Source organism: Sprattus sprattus, assembly GCF_963457725.1.
Source record: "Sprattus sprattus genome assembly, chromosome: 3".
Classification (NCBI taxonomy): Eukaryota; Metazoa; Chordata; class Actinopteri; order Clupeiformes; family Clupeidae; genus Sprattus; species Sprattus sprattus.
Window position 1 is genome coordinate 9,087,103 of NC_137922.1, and position 17,764 is coordinate 9,104,866.

Here is a 17,764-nt window from a genome sequence, read left to right on the forward strand (position 1 = left end):
GAGGCCTGGCAGCTGAAGTTTTTCACAGCGTAATATGATCAAGCCCAGGGAGAGCAGAATATTGATTGCACTAAAGGAAACAGCAAACGGCTCGCTGAAATGCCTGAAAATAGGGAAACAATCAGAAAAGAAAAACACAATTGGCCTTCCGCATTGTAATTTTTTACATGAATGCCCAAGCCGACGCCGTGAATATTCTCTGGCAATCTCAGTGGCAAAAAAGGAGGAAATATTGGGAACCTCTCAAATGGGGTGAAATTGAAACGCCCAATCACGGTATAAATTGCACAAACACTGTTGAGTTGTACTACGTCAGCTTGGGTAAATAACTTCTGCACTATAACTCAGATAAAGTGTGTGCACACAAACACACACATCCACAAGCACAACAAAAACACACACACAAACACAACAGAACAAAGACACCCAAACATGCACACAACAACACGCGCACACACAAAAACAAACACACACACACGCGCACGCACGCACGCACACACACACACACACACACACATACACACACTCTCTCTCTCTCTCTCTCAAACACAAACAAATCTTGGTGTTTGACATTCACAGTTGAGCTGTTTCTTAGAGTGTTAACTAAGCTTTAACTATGTGATGTAATGCTGTCAATGAACAGCTGTGACAAACCCACAGATGGTTAACCCACAGTGATGCCACAGCCACCTCAACATCAAAATATCTTGTGGCCATAATTCCATTACTTCACATTGTGATAGTGCTTTCTCATTGTATATTGTAGCAGTGGAAAGGAGCAAAGCTTAATCAGCTTAAACTAAGCCCCTACGAGTGACAATGGCGAGGACTTACTCTTTGCCTGCGAGACGAGGCAAGGTTTATTATGGCTTGAGTCATGCAGAGCACTCATATTCTCCCTCAGACGTGTGTGTATGTGCATGTTTGTTTGTGTGTATGTGTGTGTGTGTGTTTGTGTCTTTATTTGAGTATGTGCGTAACGGTGTGCATGTGTGTGTGTCATAGATCATCTGATGTGTTGGTGTGTGTTTGTGAGTGTGTTTGATGTGTGCATGTGTGTGTGTGTGTGTGTGTGTGTGTGTGTGTGTGTGTGTGTTTGTGTGTGTGTTTGAGCGTGAAGGTGTGCATGTGTGTTTGTCATAGGTCATCTGATGTGTGTGTGTGTGTGTGTGTGTGTGTGTGTGTGTGTTTGTGAGTGTCTCTGTGTGTATGCCAGTTCTCCCTTCAAAGTCATAGGTCATCTGTTGATCATACCCAAGCTTACGGTTACGCTATATGGAAAGACTCTATTATTATAATGCACTGGCAGTCACATTGACATTCTGTAGTCATGTGTATCTGACACATGAATTGCCTTGTGTATAGATTGTTCTCATTTCTTCCAGGCTAACAATATTTGTGTTTACAGCTATGTGGTGGCATACTGAAAGAGACTGCGGTAGAAAGTGCAACCGAAAACCCTAAATGAATGATAACTCCTTTTCTGTTCAGTTCCCCACAGCTCTTCCAGAGCTTTCTATGAGTTTCTATCAAACATCATATAAACAATACTCCATTGTCGGCTAATGATGATGAAAAGGGCAGAGTATGTTCCACATGCGCCATTTGGTCCATATCAGTATGCTGATGCAATATCTCATGTGTGAGGGTTGAGAGAAATAGGATATTAAAGAGAGAGTATTCCTCAGAGAAAGAGAGAGCGAGAGAGAAAGAGAGATAGAGAGAGAAAGAGGGAGAGAGAGAATGAGGGACACAGAGAGAAAGAGGGAGGGAGAGAGAGAGTGTAAAATCCCATTTTGAATAGGCTAAATCTTTGGGGTCTGCTTCCTGTTTGCTGAAGGGAAGGAAATTGTGTAACTGCACGCTCATGATGTGCCATTGGGTGGGGGTGTCTGTAGAAGGAGTAGCCTCTTCCTGGGGGGCAGAATGAGGGAGGGAGCGAGGGGTCCTAACTTAGAAATGGAACAGAGCAGGAATGGACCAGATTCTACCAGCACAGACCAGATTGTGACCTGACCTAAAAGAGCAGCTCTTGCGATACTGTGGAAGCTGATCTTAAATTCCTTCAGAGAGCTGATATGATGATGTACAGGGCATGGGGTGATACGAAATAAAACTAAGGCTGTAACCTTAATGTGAATACCTCTTAGTGATTAGCATGGAATGTTTTTGGTACATTGTGCACCAGACTTGCATGGAGCAGCAATTGTTAAGATGTCTAGGTCAGTCCATTTGGGCAATACTGGAAAATGGTGGTGAACTCATAAATTTAGGAATGACTATTAGGATTGTAGTTCATTTTTGATTGGTTCTTAAATTATCTTCTCTGGTGATGTCAATGTGGGAATAAGCATCTACGACTTACCAATTCTAGACAGAAACTCTCTGCCCACGTGCAACTGTAGGATAATAACCTTTGTGATTTGGACTTGAACACAATTTTACCGCTACTGTGTTTTTTAATGGAAATTTCTACAACAATGCTCGGCTGACGGTGATGCAAACGCCATTGCTTTCTTAGGGTCTGTACAATGTATTGGATTAACTTTTCCTACTTTAGTGTTCCCAAATTACAGTTGATTTTGACTTGTCTGAAGACTTAACTATATGCTTTCCGCTACGTTCTCAAAGCATCAAGCATCTATTTAAGAGCCTGGCATATTTTTTCCACTGGTGACACACAGTGGAACGGAATCCAGGCTTCCTCAGAATTAAATGACTTGAGAAAATCTCTATCTCTAACAACACACATGTGAAATATGCCTAGTGAAACATTTCACGTCATTGTCTATCTATTTTGATTTGCAGATTATAATGTCAAATCGTAAGCTTTTGGCTTTACAGTAGGCTTGCACTTACATTAATGCTGCCTGAAGCCAAACTAGGGTCATGCCCACTTGGCCTCCTCTCACAAGTTTTCTTTTCTTTTTTTAATTAACCAATCACTGGACTGGACTGTGAAAGAGAGAAAAATGTCCTCTGGGTGTGTAGATGACGCCCGGGAATCATTGGCCTCCATTTAAACACACAGCAAATTACAGGTGGGCAGATGAGGGTTATCCAACCTGGTAACCAATCAGAACAGAAATGCAGTCACGCCAAGATATGACTATGAACTATTAAACTGAATGCCATCCATTGAGTTTAGTCAGTAAACTGCTATTGTAAACATGTGTTGAACAAAATACTAATATATTGATACATTTCTTGTTGCACATCGGTATGGTCACTTTGCCTTAAATAACTGGGATATATGAAAGGGAGGAATACACAGGGCATAACTTGTGTGAAAAGCGGAGAGTAGGTTAAGGTTCCCCTGGCTGCAGCTCAAGATGCTACTTAAACTAGCTCAACAGGAGGACATCCTGTGCAAGCGAATTAGCCTATTTGTCCAGGGCAGTTAACAAACATGAGAAAACAAAGCCTATCATTTAATCGATCTGTATTTCAATTATGATGCTTATTTGCATACTTCTTATAGGATATAAGCTACAACTTAACTGATTTTGTCTAATGTTTCACAGATAAATATTGATGATGTGCAATAAACCCAGCTTAGCAAGAAACCTGGAATAGTATTTTGAAACTGTTTCTCTCTTTTAGTGTGAATAAAGGTATCTGTGATATACTTTATAGAATATAGATTAATTGTCATGACAGCACCACAGCAAGTTCGTACTCAACCTTTGTATCTTATAACACCCACTGCTTTTCCCCGCCCCGACCTCTAAATTAATTCTGGGACTTCCTGAGTTTCAAACGTCACGCCCTGCTACTGTTGACCCATACAGTATGCCAAGAAAATTCAGCCCCTCTCATCTCACTAACTTATTTCCCCACCATTCCCCACCTGGGACCCAAAAAGCCTTAGAATATCTGAGAGGCCCTTGCCATCCATCTTGTGGGCCAATCTCCACCACCGGGTGGGAGCACAATTTCTTTATCTCAAAGATCTGATGGTGACAGAGATGAACGCCAGTCTCAAAGCTCGACAAGCGCATTTATCAGCCAAACAAGAACACAGGCTCACAATGGAGGAGGCGGCCTCAAAGGAAGACGCAAGCCCTAAGTGCCCGTCTAATTCAGGCACAATTACCTCATTTGCAAGAGCCGGATGGAGGAGGAAGAGTGGCTTTCCGCCTCCTATTGTGACGTGACTATTATGGGCCAGGAATGACTGAAAACAACGACCAACGGCAAAGGGATGAGCTATTTTTGAGAGCACTAGGGTGGGGTAGTCTTTCTTGATAAGATCTAAGTTTAAACAGACACAGCGTGCAGCTGAATCCATAAACCTGCAGCCGTATTCCTGCCGTCCGCATGTGCCCACAAACATTACAGGCAATGGATTAGGGAGCCAAGTACAGCGAGAGCTGCTTCGTGTAGTTCCTTTGAAGTAAACATGCACCAACTATTTATTTTCCCATAAGCCTGTCCATCTTTCATTTCGGTAGAATAGAATACACACTGCAACAGAAACAACCCCCCCCACACACACACACAAAACTCCATCCTATTCTGCCATTCTGCTGCGCTCTAGTTATTCATACTGGTTGAATGTGGAGGAAGCTGTGACCCCTCATCTGGGCGGAGTAATGAGGTGATTACTTTCTCCAGAGAGCAAATTAGATGGGAACTCTTGGACAAACACGCTATGTTAGTTGTTGAAACACTCATACACTCAACACACACTTACGCGCACATAAGAGAGAGGGAAAGAGAGAGAGAGAGAGAGGGGGGGGGGGGGGGGGGGGGGTGGAAGAGGGAAAGAGACACTCAGGGTTAGTGGCTGCATTGGGTCCCAGTCCTCTGCTCTCCCACCAGCACCATGCCAAACAGTAGTGTCAGGGGTAAATAATGAAATATGCAATGTTTAAGAAAAAACAACAACATCATGCTTGAGGGATTCAAGGGACAGGGGCCAGAGGGTCCTGGATTGATTTATCCACACAGTACAGCCGGCTCAGAGAGGCAGGTTCTTTAATTACTTTCTGTGACTGTGCCATAACTGATGTGAAAACTAAAGCTGTAAGAGCCTTGTTTACTGTGCCATTGTGCAATTAGGCTCAATTATCTTGAATAAAAGGGCTGCGATGCAGCAAGCCAGTCAATGTTTTGCCTTGCAAAGATTTGATGCTCAGTATTTGAAATACTTTGAACAATTCCTTTTTTTTGTAATTTCATGAGGTGTTTTGGCAGCTTGGGTCTAATAAGGATGATGATTGTTGATGTCGAACTTCACGGGAAAGGAATGCTGAGCTAGAGTCAACAGGGTGAGTCTGAAACTGGCAAGATACAGCACCTCCAATTATCTGCATGGTTCACTGCCGATTAAAGTATTTAAACATGACGTTTGAGCCCTGCTTTGGAGAATGCTGTCATTTTTACAGAGGCTTCTCAGATGCAGGCCCACAATATAATTTCCTGCTGAATCCCCAGCCTTGCATTACTAAGCAATTACCTGTCCAACAGGAATACAGCAACCAGGCCCTTCAACTCCCTCAGTTGTTGCCACTGTTACCGCTTGACCTGTTGGGGCTGCATTGGGTTGAAGAGCTAGGTTATAGCTCATTATGCTAACTGCCAAACCAACAACCCAACAACTACAAACAACAACTGCCTGGGTGCTTGGACCTTTTCGTCCTTATCTCCTTTGCTGCCCACGGACTTCTGTGGCTGAGTGGTTGGTCGACCGTCAGCCAGACTGAGGAGCAGGCACGTTGTGTGGCTGTGCCTTGGCAACTCCCGTAACCCATATTGGACTGTGCTTCTAAGTTTGTGTCAAAAAGTCTGTGTTTGCTAACTGTGGAAGCCTTTCGCTACACAGCCCTTGAGCCTTTGTGGTTCTCCTCCACCATTTCCTCTCTGAGTGACGGTTTTTCTACTTCTGCCGGGCAGCTGGAAAAGTCCACTGGAGATGATAGCCTATGTACATCGAGGCTCTGGTCGCACCTTTGTCATCCAGCGGACTGTTGTAGGTATGGATTTGAACTGGACATTTTTGCTGCACTTCCGCTAGCTTTTGCAAACGAGCGAACGGGCAGAGTACATGCCGGCGGGTAGGAAGGTAGACAGGCAGGTAGGCCATCCAATAATTTCATTTGGACCGAATGTGACTGCTTTGGGGTGTGTTTTTTTTCTTTTTATAGTCAGAGCAGTTAATTAATTCATTGCTGTCAGGATGTAAAGACAAGTTCTAGAAATATACCAAAACATGCGTCTGAAATACATTACCTGGCTAGCTCTAATGCAGCAAATGAGGATATGAAAATGAAAAAGTACCCCATATTTCTCATTTGTAAATACTTGATCAATACCAGGTTTAAATCACAGGCAACGCGGACCTGTGAGTTGGGACACTGATGCATAAGTCACCGTTGACTGGCTCGTGGGGAGAACGGCTCTACAACTGTTGCTTGCTTGACAATTCTGTGCTGTCAGCTCAAACTGCCAGCAGTCAATATCTATGCACAGCTCAAATCAAAGGGATACGCCATCCGCCTCGCGAGTGTTATTCAAAGTACTCAATACACTCCCGTCGTTTTCAATTTAGGACAGAATCAGGTGCAATTTAAGAGAGGAAACTGGGAAGCTTCACAGCGGGTTTGCTATTTCCTCGACTCATTTCTCTTTTATGAAGAAGTCTCATATCGTTTCCATCAAAGAGAGTTGTGGTGATGAATGCTATCGGGCAGGGGCGGCCCTAGCACATTAGGCGCTCTAGGCGAGCTTCACTCCTGGCGCCCCCCCCCCCCATTGCAACTTTCAAACGCTATTTTGCCTTGTAAGACTGCAATTATTTCACATAAACACAACGATCGCAGCAAATTACCGTCACACACCTGTATAAACTCAGTCCCAACACAGAACAACGACATGCAATAAGAACAGTAAGGAACAGGTACATCGTGAGTGCATTATCACACATAGAAAAGTATATGCGCCCGCCGCACGGCATTATGGGGCGACTATGCCGGCATGTTACAGTCAGTATTATCATTATTTGTTAAATTTAGCTTTGTGGCGAAATGTATTTCCTCGCTTCAATGTCGTTAAAAGAATACGTTACTTTGCGCATAGGCCTATGTGATATTGTTGGAAGAAGTTTGATTTGTAATTAGTTGCAACAGACGAGGACCTGTCGAGCGGCTGTTCCCATAAATCCATGTACATGTTCTCATTCACAATAATGTTTGATAACCCCCTGAAGAAGTTGTATTAATGTTTTCCCACGTGTTGTTTATCTGCTCATTATACACTGTTTCTCCAAAATCAGTTTGATCTCTGAAATACTGTGTTCATCATTAGTGTTTTCATGATAACATATTGTAGCAACCCTTAATGTGTATTGTACATCATAAGTGGACTTGCCTGCACCTTGCGGCTTCGTAATATTTTTACTTTCACCTGTCTTTACAGCGATATAAAGATATATCGATGAGTCCTGTGATCCGTACCGTCTAGTCATGCACGCCGTTGGGGTTAAGCCTCTTCAGAGGATACACACACATTCGCACCAAATGTCTCGCTATGCTAGCATGTTCTAACAATACCAATGAAGAATAGCCCTCCGTTTTCGAGTTTTGGCTTGTTTTACCCTAAAGTTAGATTTATTTTTTTATGTCAAAATATTGGTTGGAGATATAGAAGGAGCGCCAATTTATGCGTCCGGGAAAAAAAAAAAAAATTGTGTTTTTTTTTTTTCTTTTTCGGGCGCATTATTTGGCGCTCCCCCTCTAGATGGCGCTCTAGGCGGCCGCCTAACCCGCCTGTAGGAAAGGCCGCCCCTGCTATCGGGTCAAAGTTAGTGCTGAAATTTCAGAGCGTCAGGTCACAGTCCAAGTCTGGTTGCCTTCAGGCTATTCACAGCTATCAATGGTCTAAGATGTGGTTGCTGGCGAGAAAAAAACAACTCGAAAAATGTACTAAATTAACACAACACATCCTTTGGTCTAGACATGCCTCGTCGATGTCAGGAGGGCGACTCCAAACCACCCTCAAAACATTCACAGCCACAAATGGAATGATCTGGAATTGCCCCCCATGGCAAAGTAAACACGCTTTCCTTTTTATTCGCATACATGGTAAAGTCTGCACTAATGTGAAATAGAAAAGTCATACTTCAGCAATCAACAGCTACAGTTATAACGTTGTTTCCCCAGAGACTCTGACTTACATACAGGAGAACCAGAAAGTGGCGTGTGACACTAGGCACGACCTTGTTGAGAGCAACATTTTCAATGGGGAAAACACAATAATTAAGACTCAAGCAGCTCTTCATACTTCTCCTAAACACTATCGCCTCAAGCGACCATCTTTAAAAAAAAAATAAGAAGAAAAAAACAAGCACAGCGGTCACTGTGATTACAATGATTCTCGATTTTTCTCCTGCCATTGGGCACTTAAGCCATTACGTTTGACCGAAAAGCAGAACACTAATGCATACATGAATAAATAAAAAACATTGAAAAATGAAATACAATTTTAAACCGACTTTCTATGATCCCTTTCTCCTTGATTCCACCTATTTATTGCAGCCGTCTAATGGTAATAATGATAATGAATGCCCACTCCTGCCTCGATTAGGCCTCCTCTCTGGATGTTCGATACAGTGTGCCCTGGAAATAAATAAATGAAAATGAGGTGCACTGTTGTGTTCTTTGCCCGGAGACTAAATCTCTATCCCCTTAACAAGCTAGTAGCTCCGAATTCAGCCAAGGTGATGGAGGACCGCTTTGGCTGCCAGCTCTATTGCTAGTCAGACTTCTGCCTTGGCTGTTTGAAGTGCAGGCTGGGGCAAAGGTTTCCAAAAATGACAACCAGGAACATATTATGGTAAGATCACATGCCAGTGCTTATGGACCTGTATGAATAACACAGGGATTGAGGATAGGTTTTTTTTTTGTGAAACCTGTGGCGCTTTGGGTTTTCCTGTGAGCCCCTAAGGGATAAGAAGGAGAAATTATGTACTGTGCTTAGAAGTGCAGCGATCATGTGTAAGTCCCTTATAGCCGTTTTGTTTGATGTATTGGCCATAGGGGAGGTGCCCATGCATGCAATGTAAAGCTCATTCTCATGCAAAAGAGAAGAAGAAGGAGAAAGAGGGAGGGAGAGAGACAGACAGAGGGAGCATGAGAAAGAGAGAGAGAGAGGAGAGGAGAGAGAGAGAGAGAGAGAGAGAGGGCGCATGAGAGAGAGAGAGAGAGAGAGAGAGCAGCCATGCTTGACTGATTGCATATATGCCAATGCAATTATGCACATGTTCAGTGTGCTAACCATTCATACATATTTATAACCTCTACATGGATCTGTTTCCATTCAATAGATGAAAATAACTGAATCACTGGGGACAATCATGTAGACTATGCTTCATTCTATCAAATTGATCATATCCTAGACATATTCACAATCAACAGTCTGTCCCACCATGCCTGCGGGCACAGAGTTTAAAAGACACCAATTAATACAGCAGCACACTAACTGACTTGCTAAAGAATTTAGTTTACCCTCTTTAATGGTTTTACAGAAATAAGTCACCCATGCAGGTGGACATCACGCACGGAGGTCAGTTCTGACGTACAGAGCTGGCCTTGCCAACTTTAATGGCCAGCGCCAAGTAAACCGCGTACGCTTGGTAGACTGAGAAATCTAATTCTGCCAGCCAAGGGCACTTTCAAGAAGAAGGGTGTCCAGTCAGCAATGTCATTCAACCCTAAGATTTCAGTTATACCTTTTTAGCAGACACTGCAAAAAAAGTAACCAGAAGCTTGATGAAAATATCAGGATATAAGATAGATAGGATTCATGAAGTGGCAAAAATGGACTACCTTACAGCCGTGCCATATATATCGTACCTATAACGATGCCTTGAGTGATACGCCTCACACGGGTCGACTGAAAAGCGTGGACACTTGTGGATGGGCGATCTGATAGAGGACAAACAAAAACACACCTTGCTCCTTTATCAACATCCAATAGCAACTTCCAAGAGACCACCCAAATTCAGCTCTGAACTCGCGTTTGCACTTTGTGTCCCTCAATCCTGACACTTTCCAATCTGCACGTGCCATTGTCACCGCTGTTTACATCTTCGCGACCTCTCTCAATATTTACTTACAAAATGAATCAAAATAGTAGAACATTTCCATTCCATATCAATACGTGTGAATACTACTACTTGTCCGAGCGCTACTTTTACTATCATTAGGGGAAACAAACAGGCAAAATCGACCTCCTAATTCTGCAACGTTCGATTTATTACGTTTCACTAGAAAATGACCAACAAGCATGTTGATTTATACATTTTGTGAACAAAGAATACGTGCATAATGCATGAAACAAAAGAGAATCTGTTACACCGACAACTCAATTATTTCTCTGCTCAAAGCACGCCAGCCAGGCTACTACGGCAAGAACTTTGTTGTTTATGTATTCATTTCAGTCAAAACTTGCCCTTGTCCCGATAAAGATTCCATTCTGCTCAAAGAGGCAAGGCAAGAAGGCAAGAAACAGAAAAACGCAGAGTAAAACTCACGGAGAGTGGAGATTTTCTGGCTGCGCCGCGTAAAGCCGCTCGCCTCCGTTACCATCGGGACCCGCACTACAGTCTCCTCACATTCCGCTCGCTGTAGCTGCTTAAAAAGTTTAGTGACGTCAAGGCAGGCATTTAAAACGCCGCTTTTCTACTGGAATCCAGAGTCTATAGTCCCGTTAAAGGGACAGACTGGTCATCTGTCCTGAGTGGAGGTAAACAAAGAGGCTGGCTTATTCCCCAAGCCGTTTAAATGCCTATTTAGCCACCCAGTGGTCAACGCGATGCTGTCTGTAGTAGGCCTACTGTCAGCACTCAAACTAAATATCATGCACACAAAATATTGGCTATGCACACAATATGTTGCTTTATACACCCTATGCACGTATTTCCAATATGCTTCCTCTTCTTATAAAAAGCACTTGCTAGTGCAGTTTACTGTCACTTATTTTTCTATTTGGCAGTCATCAGATACCATCACACACAAAAGAGCAGGAGCAAGGTGCATCTAATATGGCAAACATTCACCAGCCTCCATGAATGGACTGTCATGGCCACATTGGAGCTGATCAGTGATGTCCTGAAGCCAGACAATTATTCTTGACCAGACGGCTCAGAGGAGATGAGCAGAAAAATAAAGAGGTAGCTACAGGACCAAAGTCTTTCTTTCTACAATATCTGTTCTTAATTCTGCCACTGACCAAAAAGTCCTCTCTTTTTTTTTTCTCTCTCTCTCTCTCTCTCTCTCTCTCTCGCTCTCTCTCTCTCTCTCTCCATTGCAGCCCTCTGTAACTCTACATTTTCCTCTCATCTCTCTCTGCTTGCCTTCTCTCCGCCCATCTCTCTTCTACCCTCTCCCCTGCTACTGTACGCAGCATCCCATCTCATCGCCTTTTTTCCCCCACCCTATCTTAGTTCTACCACTGACCCTGCATCTTTATGTGTGCAGTCTGTTATTCAGTTTTGACCAGAGCTTCTTGAAGTCAGGTCTAGTTAACAGATACATTACCTAATAGGTGTGTGTGCATGTGTGTGTATCCTGGCTTCACCTGTCCAAGCATTAGTAGGACTGGTTTTCATACATTAGTCAAGTGCAATGCTAGCATAATCACTGGGACTATGGACTGCATAAGAAAGTGTGTGTGTGTGTGTGTGTGTATGTTTGAACAAGAGGTTGGTTATGACTTCCAATCGACAAATGAATTGTTAACCCCCATGAAAATGAAGTGCAATTTGAGGGAAACCTCACCTCAGATCACAGGCCACCATATAACTCCGGATTGCACGACTGGATTGATATATTTTATAGCGTCTGTTAAACCTGCATATAATCTCTCCCGCCCTGCGAGCTGCTAGTTGAGCAGCACGGCTCTGGAAATTTGACAAGCAGTAACAGCATCTCTCTCGTGTTGGTGTATCTCTCCTACCAACCACTAATGTGCACGGTAATCACAAATTGATCCAATCACCTGCCTGTGTTTTGATGAGCATCGGGGCGCATCTGTGTCCGATGATTAAGAGGGAATGGAGAGAACTCATTTTGAACTATTACCTGTAATCAGTGCAGTGTGACTGCCATGCAAAGTGGCTGTGCCAGGTCGAGGTCTCGCCTGGAAGATGCGTCGAATTTGCAATCGATTTAGCAAGCGCCCCCACCTCTCGAGAGAGGGATAATTTGGCAGCTGTGACTCTAGCCACATAAATATGGCTCACTGCAGCCTAATGGTGACATGGATTATGTCCCCTTCTGATCATCTGGGGGCTTGCTGAGCCATTCTCTCACGTCTTTGTTCTTTTATTTAGATGCAGAGGTAGGATGAAAAAGAACACAGGATATACAGTCTCAGAAAGTAGCTGACTCTGGACGCGTTTTGGTGCCTGACCAGAAAGGACCAGAGCAGTTTCACTTATCAGGGCTAGAACTGTGTCTGAGAGGCTGCTGTTGTATGGGGAGGTTCACCTGAGGTATGGAACAACAGCTGCAGTGGCTCTGGAAGATGGGGAGATTGAAGCGCAAAAGGAGTAGCTCAGATGGTCCCCTTAGCAGATGTTGGGTGGAGTAGGGTGAGGAAATGATGTCCCTCTCCCTTGAAATTCTGTGCACCCACTAAGCATCTATGCTATTGCTATTGCCTATGTCACTTATGCCCAGAACCACCACTGAACAGACGAGTGACCTCTTTCAAGGGAGCACGGTACTAAAGCTGGTGTAAAGTCAGAGAAAGGCTTTGGGGGCAGCCAGGTCTGCTGCTGTTTCGGCCATCAAGGCCATCAAGGCTGGAAAATAATGACCTCGGTGAGAGCACCAGTCTCTAAAACAGCTGCTCTAAAGAGAGGGGAAATGGCTTCTGTCTGTATTTGTCTTTTTTTCCCCCAGAATTGTCAGAGACAATTTTCACTGCAAGGAAAAGTGTGTGCCTCAGTACTTCTATGTTCACTAGAAATCAAATGTCACCCAATGTCACAATAGATGTGTTTGCAGTTGTGATAATGACGGTAGTGACATCATCATGCATTATCATGATCAGCATTAGATACTAAATACGTTTTTTTATCTGTAACTGAGTAACTACTACTTTTCCATCACAAAATTAGAACATAAAAAATCCTTACGTTTGAAACATAATGTCTTAAAAGACTTATCATGGTTTTTCAGTAGGTTAATTCATTTTCACAAGAAATAGTAGTGAATGGTGTTAAATCATTTTGCTCTGCTTAATTTCATTCCAACTCTGCAGGTTTCTGTTTCTTTGTGCTCGCAAAAAACAAAGTTTTTAATTAAGCAAATTCATAATCTAATCTTATGTTTCCAGACAAGAAATGCTTATCAACTTTATTAACAATTACATTATTACGTATAATTCAAAGGGATAGAAAAAATGGGCCCTTCTCCAGATACATTTTTCATATATATGATTATTCATCCACTTTGCCCAGTGCATTCACCACAGAAAGTAATGAAATTATGAACATAAATCCTTTATTCTATTTATGCACTGGTAAATTCCTCAGACTTGAGCATTCAGACCATATTAATCCTGTCTTATTTAATGTGCATTAGATTTGAATGACTTCTTAAAAAGCTACTATGATCATATCAAACTACCTTTGATCATGTGTTATTATCAAAAACAAAAGTATTAACCAAATGACACCCTAGCTGATGTATATTTAGTACACCAGTCCAAGAGAATACCCTACAACAGTTCTAAAGCATTTGTTACACTTGAAAAAGCATATTATAAGCGTGTTCCTTAACCCAGTATCCATAAGGCATTATACACACATCCATAAAGGGTTTCAAAGTGTTAATTTTGCCTCATAATGATTGACATAAGTCTATATAACTACTTAGGCCTTTAGACAGTAATGACTGCACTCATAAAGCCTGACAGTGTTAGCCCTTAGAGCTTGAAGTATCAGAATGTGTAATTAACCTTCTTTTAGCTCTTGATAATAGACCTCTGAAGATGAACTACAAAATGGGGCCATATTTTGCCAACATTTCTCTATTGGAAAATAACATGGGGATTTTGACTTTGAAATGCTGCTGTTTTGCCCTGCATACTTTTGTTACTGATGTTGTATGCTGTGATCTTTGATGCTGTTAAGACGGGAAACTAAGATTTTTGTTACATTGGGAACTAACCTATTAATTATTCAGTGCTCACTTCGGACATCACGGATTTGGAGAAAACAAAGGGGGGGTTGCTGTTGGCAAGCCACTGCGGCAAAAAAAGTGCAGTTAATGACAAGCAAGTTTTAGATTTCACTACATAGTTACTATAGTTAGTTGCCAGTATGTTGTCTTTTGTCATTATCATGATTGATCAATTATATAACTTAATAGCTATTTGACTAACGTTAGCAAACCCTCAGTGCGGGCACATGATGGCAGCACTCCGAGCCTATCCGATTCTCTCCATGGGGTCTCCATGGGGGGTTAACTGCTCTATCTCAAAGCACATGGAAGTGACAAAACTAGATCAGTTCAAATCAAATGCGGAATTTTTACATCTGCTACCGTTGATTATACAGTAAATACGTTGTGAAATGAAACAAAACCGTTGATTATACAGTAAATACGTTGTGAAATGAAACAAAAACACACCACAGTTAAAGTTGTATTAGTATTGATTGATTCACATCGATATGAATGGATTACATGACTAACAACGGGTGGAAAAGTAATATGAAAATATTTGTTCACTGAATTAGCCGTTCTGTCCCAAACAGTTGCGTTCCAGTTTCTAAGTTTCACTTTCGCTTTCAGTATTTCAACGTGAATGAGAGGGAGCACAAGAACTGAGCGTCTAGCAGCGTTTATCATATCATATACATTATATATGATGCATGTATATGTCTGTGGGCACGATCTCAAGCACGTGCAAAAGTTGTTGTTGTCCAATTTGAATCAGATACGAGAGACACATGCGCGCCCAGTCCAATTACCAGCGGAATCGAATCGTGTGTCCAGGGGTTTACATCGGAGTCCAGTCGGTCTCAAGTCGGACACAATGAATCTAGTTCTGGGGAGACACATGTGTCCAATATCTAATTTAAATCGGACTGAAATCGGAAATTGGACACATGTGTCCACACTGAATGTCACTGCTGCCAGACAACCCTCAGCTCCCGAGAGCCATTAACTGGTGAATGCGCTGAGAAGTTGGCTTCAGGTCAGCCCCATGTAAAGTACTAGGTCACTAGCTTCACAGCATTGGAGATCCACTCAACAAAAGTATGTAGGGCAAAATGGATGCATTCCAGAGTTTGGTAGGTGTGCTTATGCAAAATCCTCATGTTATTCTCCAATACAGAAAATCGCTTTGACACGGAAGTCCGTAGCGGACCACAAGGTCTATAAGCATTGAGGACATCTTTGTCTTTATGTCAAATGCTTTTTATTCACCAAATGCTGTCATATGTGACCCCATACAAGCTTTCATAATAATAACATCATGACACTTTATGAATGCAGTCATGTCTATTGCTAAATAGTTATATAGACTTTTATATCACGCTGAGGGGCTCCCCCGACCCCCCCCCGTTTGCTTTATTTTACAATCATGTCTGATACTGTGGCCACCCCCTCCCAGGTCGTCCCATTTGAGAAGATCACCCTGCTAATAAACAGCGAGGACTGGTTATCTGAATCTGCAAATGACAGCACTTCTGGTTCCTGTGTAACTGCCTGTAATTTATACTCTTATCGATCCTAAGCCCCCATCACAGATAGCAAAAAAACTCCAGCTAATTAAATTTTTACAGTATACTTCCATCACACATAGGCTCATCGTATTCGCTCCGTGTTTCCTCTTGGTCTTGTAAATGGCTGCATGGGTTGATGTATATGGTCGTCCATTTTGGTATGTTAAACATAGACGTTCATGTAGAGATCTTAGTTGTTGTCGATGGGGAAACCTAATGAGCTATGTGTTGGGTTAATCTTACGAGCTCATCATAATTGCTGAAGCATGGTGTGCCACAGATAAACGTCTGCCTGGTAATATGTTCCCGCAGCCATACATCAGCCATATGATTCAGTCATACATTTTGCTAAAAAGTCATGATCTCCGTAAAATCTATATGCAGAAATAACTTCAGACTGCCACTTCAGACAAAAAGCTGTACGTTAGCTGTTAGCCGTGTGTTAGCACACTGAAAGACTGGAGATAATGAGGACCTTCTGTTCAGCTCGGCATTTAAAGAGAGATGCCAGATTCTCAGAGGCACGTTAGTTGTGAGCTGCAAAAGCAGCCGCCCCTTAGCCCCGGCACACTGTAATCGATTTGTTCTGAGCCCTGAAACCTAACAGCGGGATGTCGACAAATTGCATCACATTGCAATGCTAATGACTGCATTCAAATACCAAGGACAATCATCAGTGGCGTACAGTGCCTGGTTAATCTGGTGTGGGTTTACAAACTGGGAGGTGCACGTGTGCGGGGCAGGGGGAGGTGGCGGGGGGTATACAAAGGGAAGTGATGCAAAAGAAATCCCTCGCCTGTGGTTGCCATGTTGTGCTGTGCCATGCTGTGGTGGAGCTGCATGCACAATTATGGAAAATTATGTTTATGCCACCGGTGTGTGGGATGTGTGTGTGTGTGTGTGTGTGTGCGCGCTTCTCGCTGGTTAAGGAACAGGATGCTGAGACTCAGGAGTCTGTACGACTGGCTTGATGGATTGATGGCCTGTCAGTCCCATCTGGAGCATCTCAAAGTTCCGAGGAGGAGTGTGTGTGTGTAGGGAGGATAGGAGTTAGCGTGGAAGCCAACGCACGCTAGCGGAAGAGAGCGCTTCCTGGAGTGTGCCTGCAACAGCAGTGAGCTGATCATTCAACCTGTCATCTCAATGGGAGCTTTCATCCACTTACACTGCAGAATGACTGACATGAGTTATTAATAGAGCTGTGTCACAGGGGCTAGATCTCTCTCTCTCTCTCTCAGAGTGTGTACATATATGTATCTATGTGTCTGTGTGTTTGTCAATAGAGCTGTTGGATTGCTATGCCATTTGTGTGTGTGTGTGTGTGTATGTTTATGTGTGTGTTTTACTGTGAGTATATGTATGTGCATGTGTCTGGTGAAGAAGTAAAATTGCAAAGTGTCATCAGAAAAGCCCTCCTTGAGGCGTTATTGGAGTCCCAGATTAAAAATATATTACAGCATTAAAGTAAATCAACAAAATGCCAACTCATCCCTTTCTAAATCACATTTATGTTCTGGCTCTTCCATGAAGGCAGGCTGCACTCTCACCAACTAAGTTCCTGTCCTCTGATACACTGGATGTTTTTTTGGAAAGAGTGGAAAAATATGAAATTTAAATGTAGGCGCACTGTGGAGAGAGAGTGAGGGAAGAGAGATGGAGACTTCCAGGATGAAAGGATTAAAGTTTTAAGTTTACTACCTGATAAACAGAGGTCGGAAAACAAGACAGTTACACAACCCGAAGTGGTGCACGGTTGTTCCAAACTAGCATTAACTGCCAGTCACAGCAAGTAGGCAGCATAAACAAGAAGTAGGCTTATAGCTAGTATATACTGTTAGATAAAAGAGGAGTCAAGCGCTGAAGTGCCAGTGGCACTTTTTTAAGGGATTTCCGGGACTGAAACAACATGAGTTTCGAGCAGCAGTGTTGGCTTGTTCGGTCCCTCACATCCCGCCATCCTTTCCTCCCCGGCCCCCATCCCCCCTCCCCACATCCCACCTCAGCCTCTTTCCATAAACCTCC

The 17,764-nt window shown here is 42.9% G+C and overlaps 1 protein-coding gene across 1 annotated transcript in view; it reads right to left on the bottom strand.

The window, feature by feature from the left end:
• Window positions 1-10,589, bottom strand: part of gulp1b (GULP PTB domain containing engulfment adaptor 1b) — a gene marked incomplete at both ends in the record, with an annotated part of 38,486 nt that extends 27,897 nt beyond the window's left edge. Inside the window, 2 exons of the mRNA XM_080834706.1 lie at window positions 9,855-9,926; window positions 10,535-10,589. Of these exons, the coding sequence (XP_080690832.1) occupies window positions 9,855-9,926; window positions 10,535-10,589 (127 nt within the window). The remainder of the gene's footprint in view (window positions 1-9,854; window positions 9,927-10,534) is intronic.
• Window positions 10,590-17,764: the final 7,175 nt, after the last annotated feature.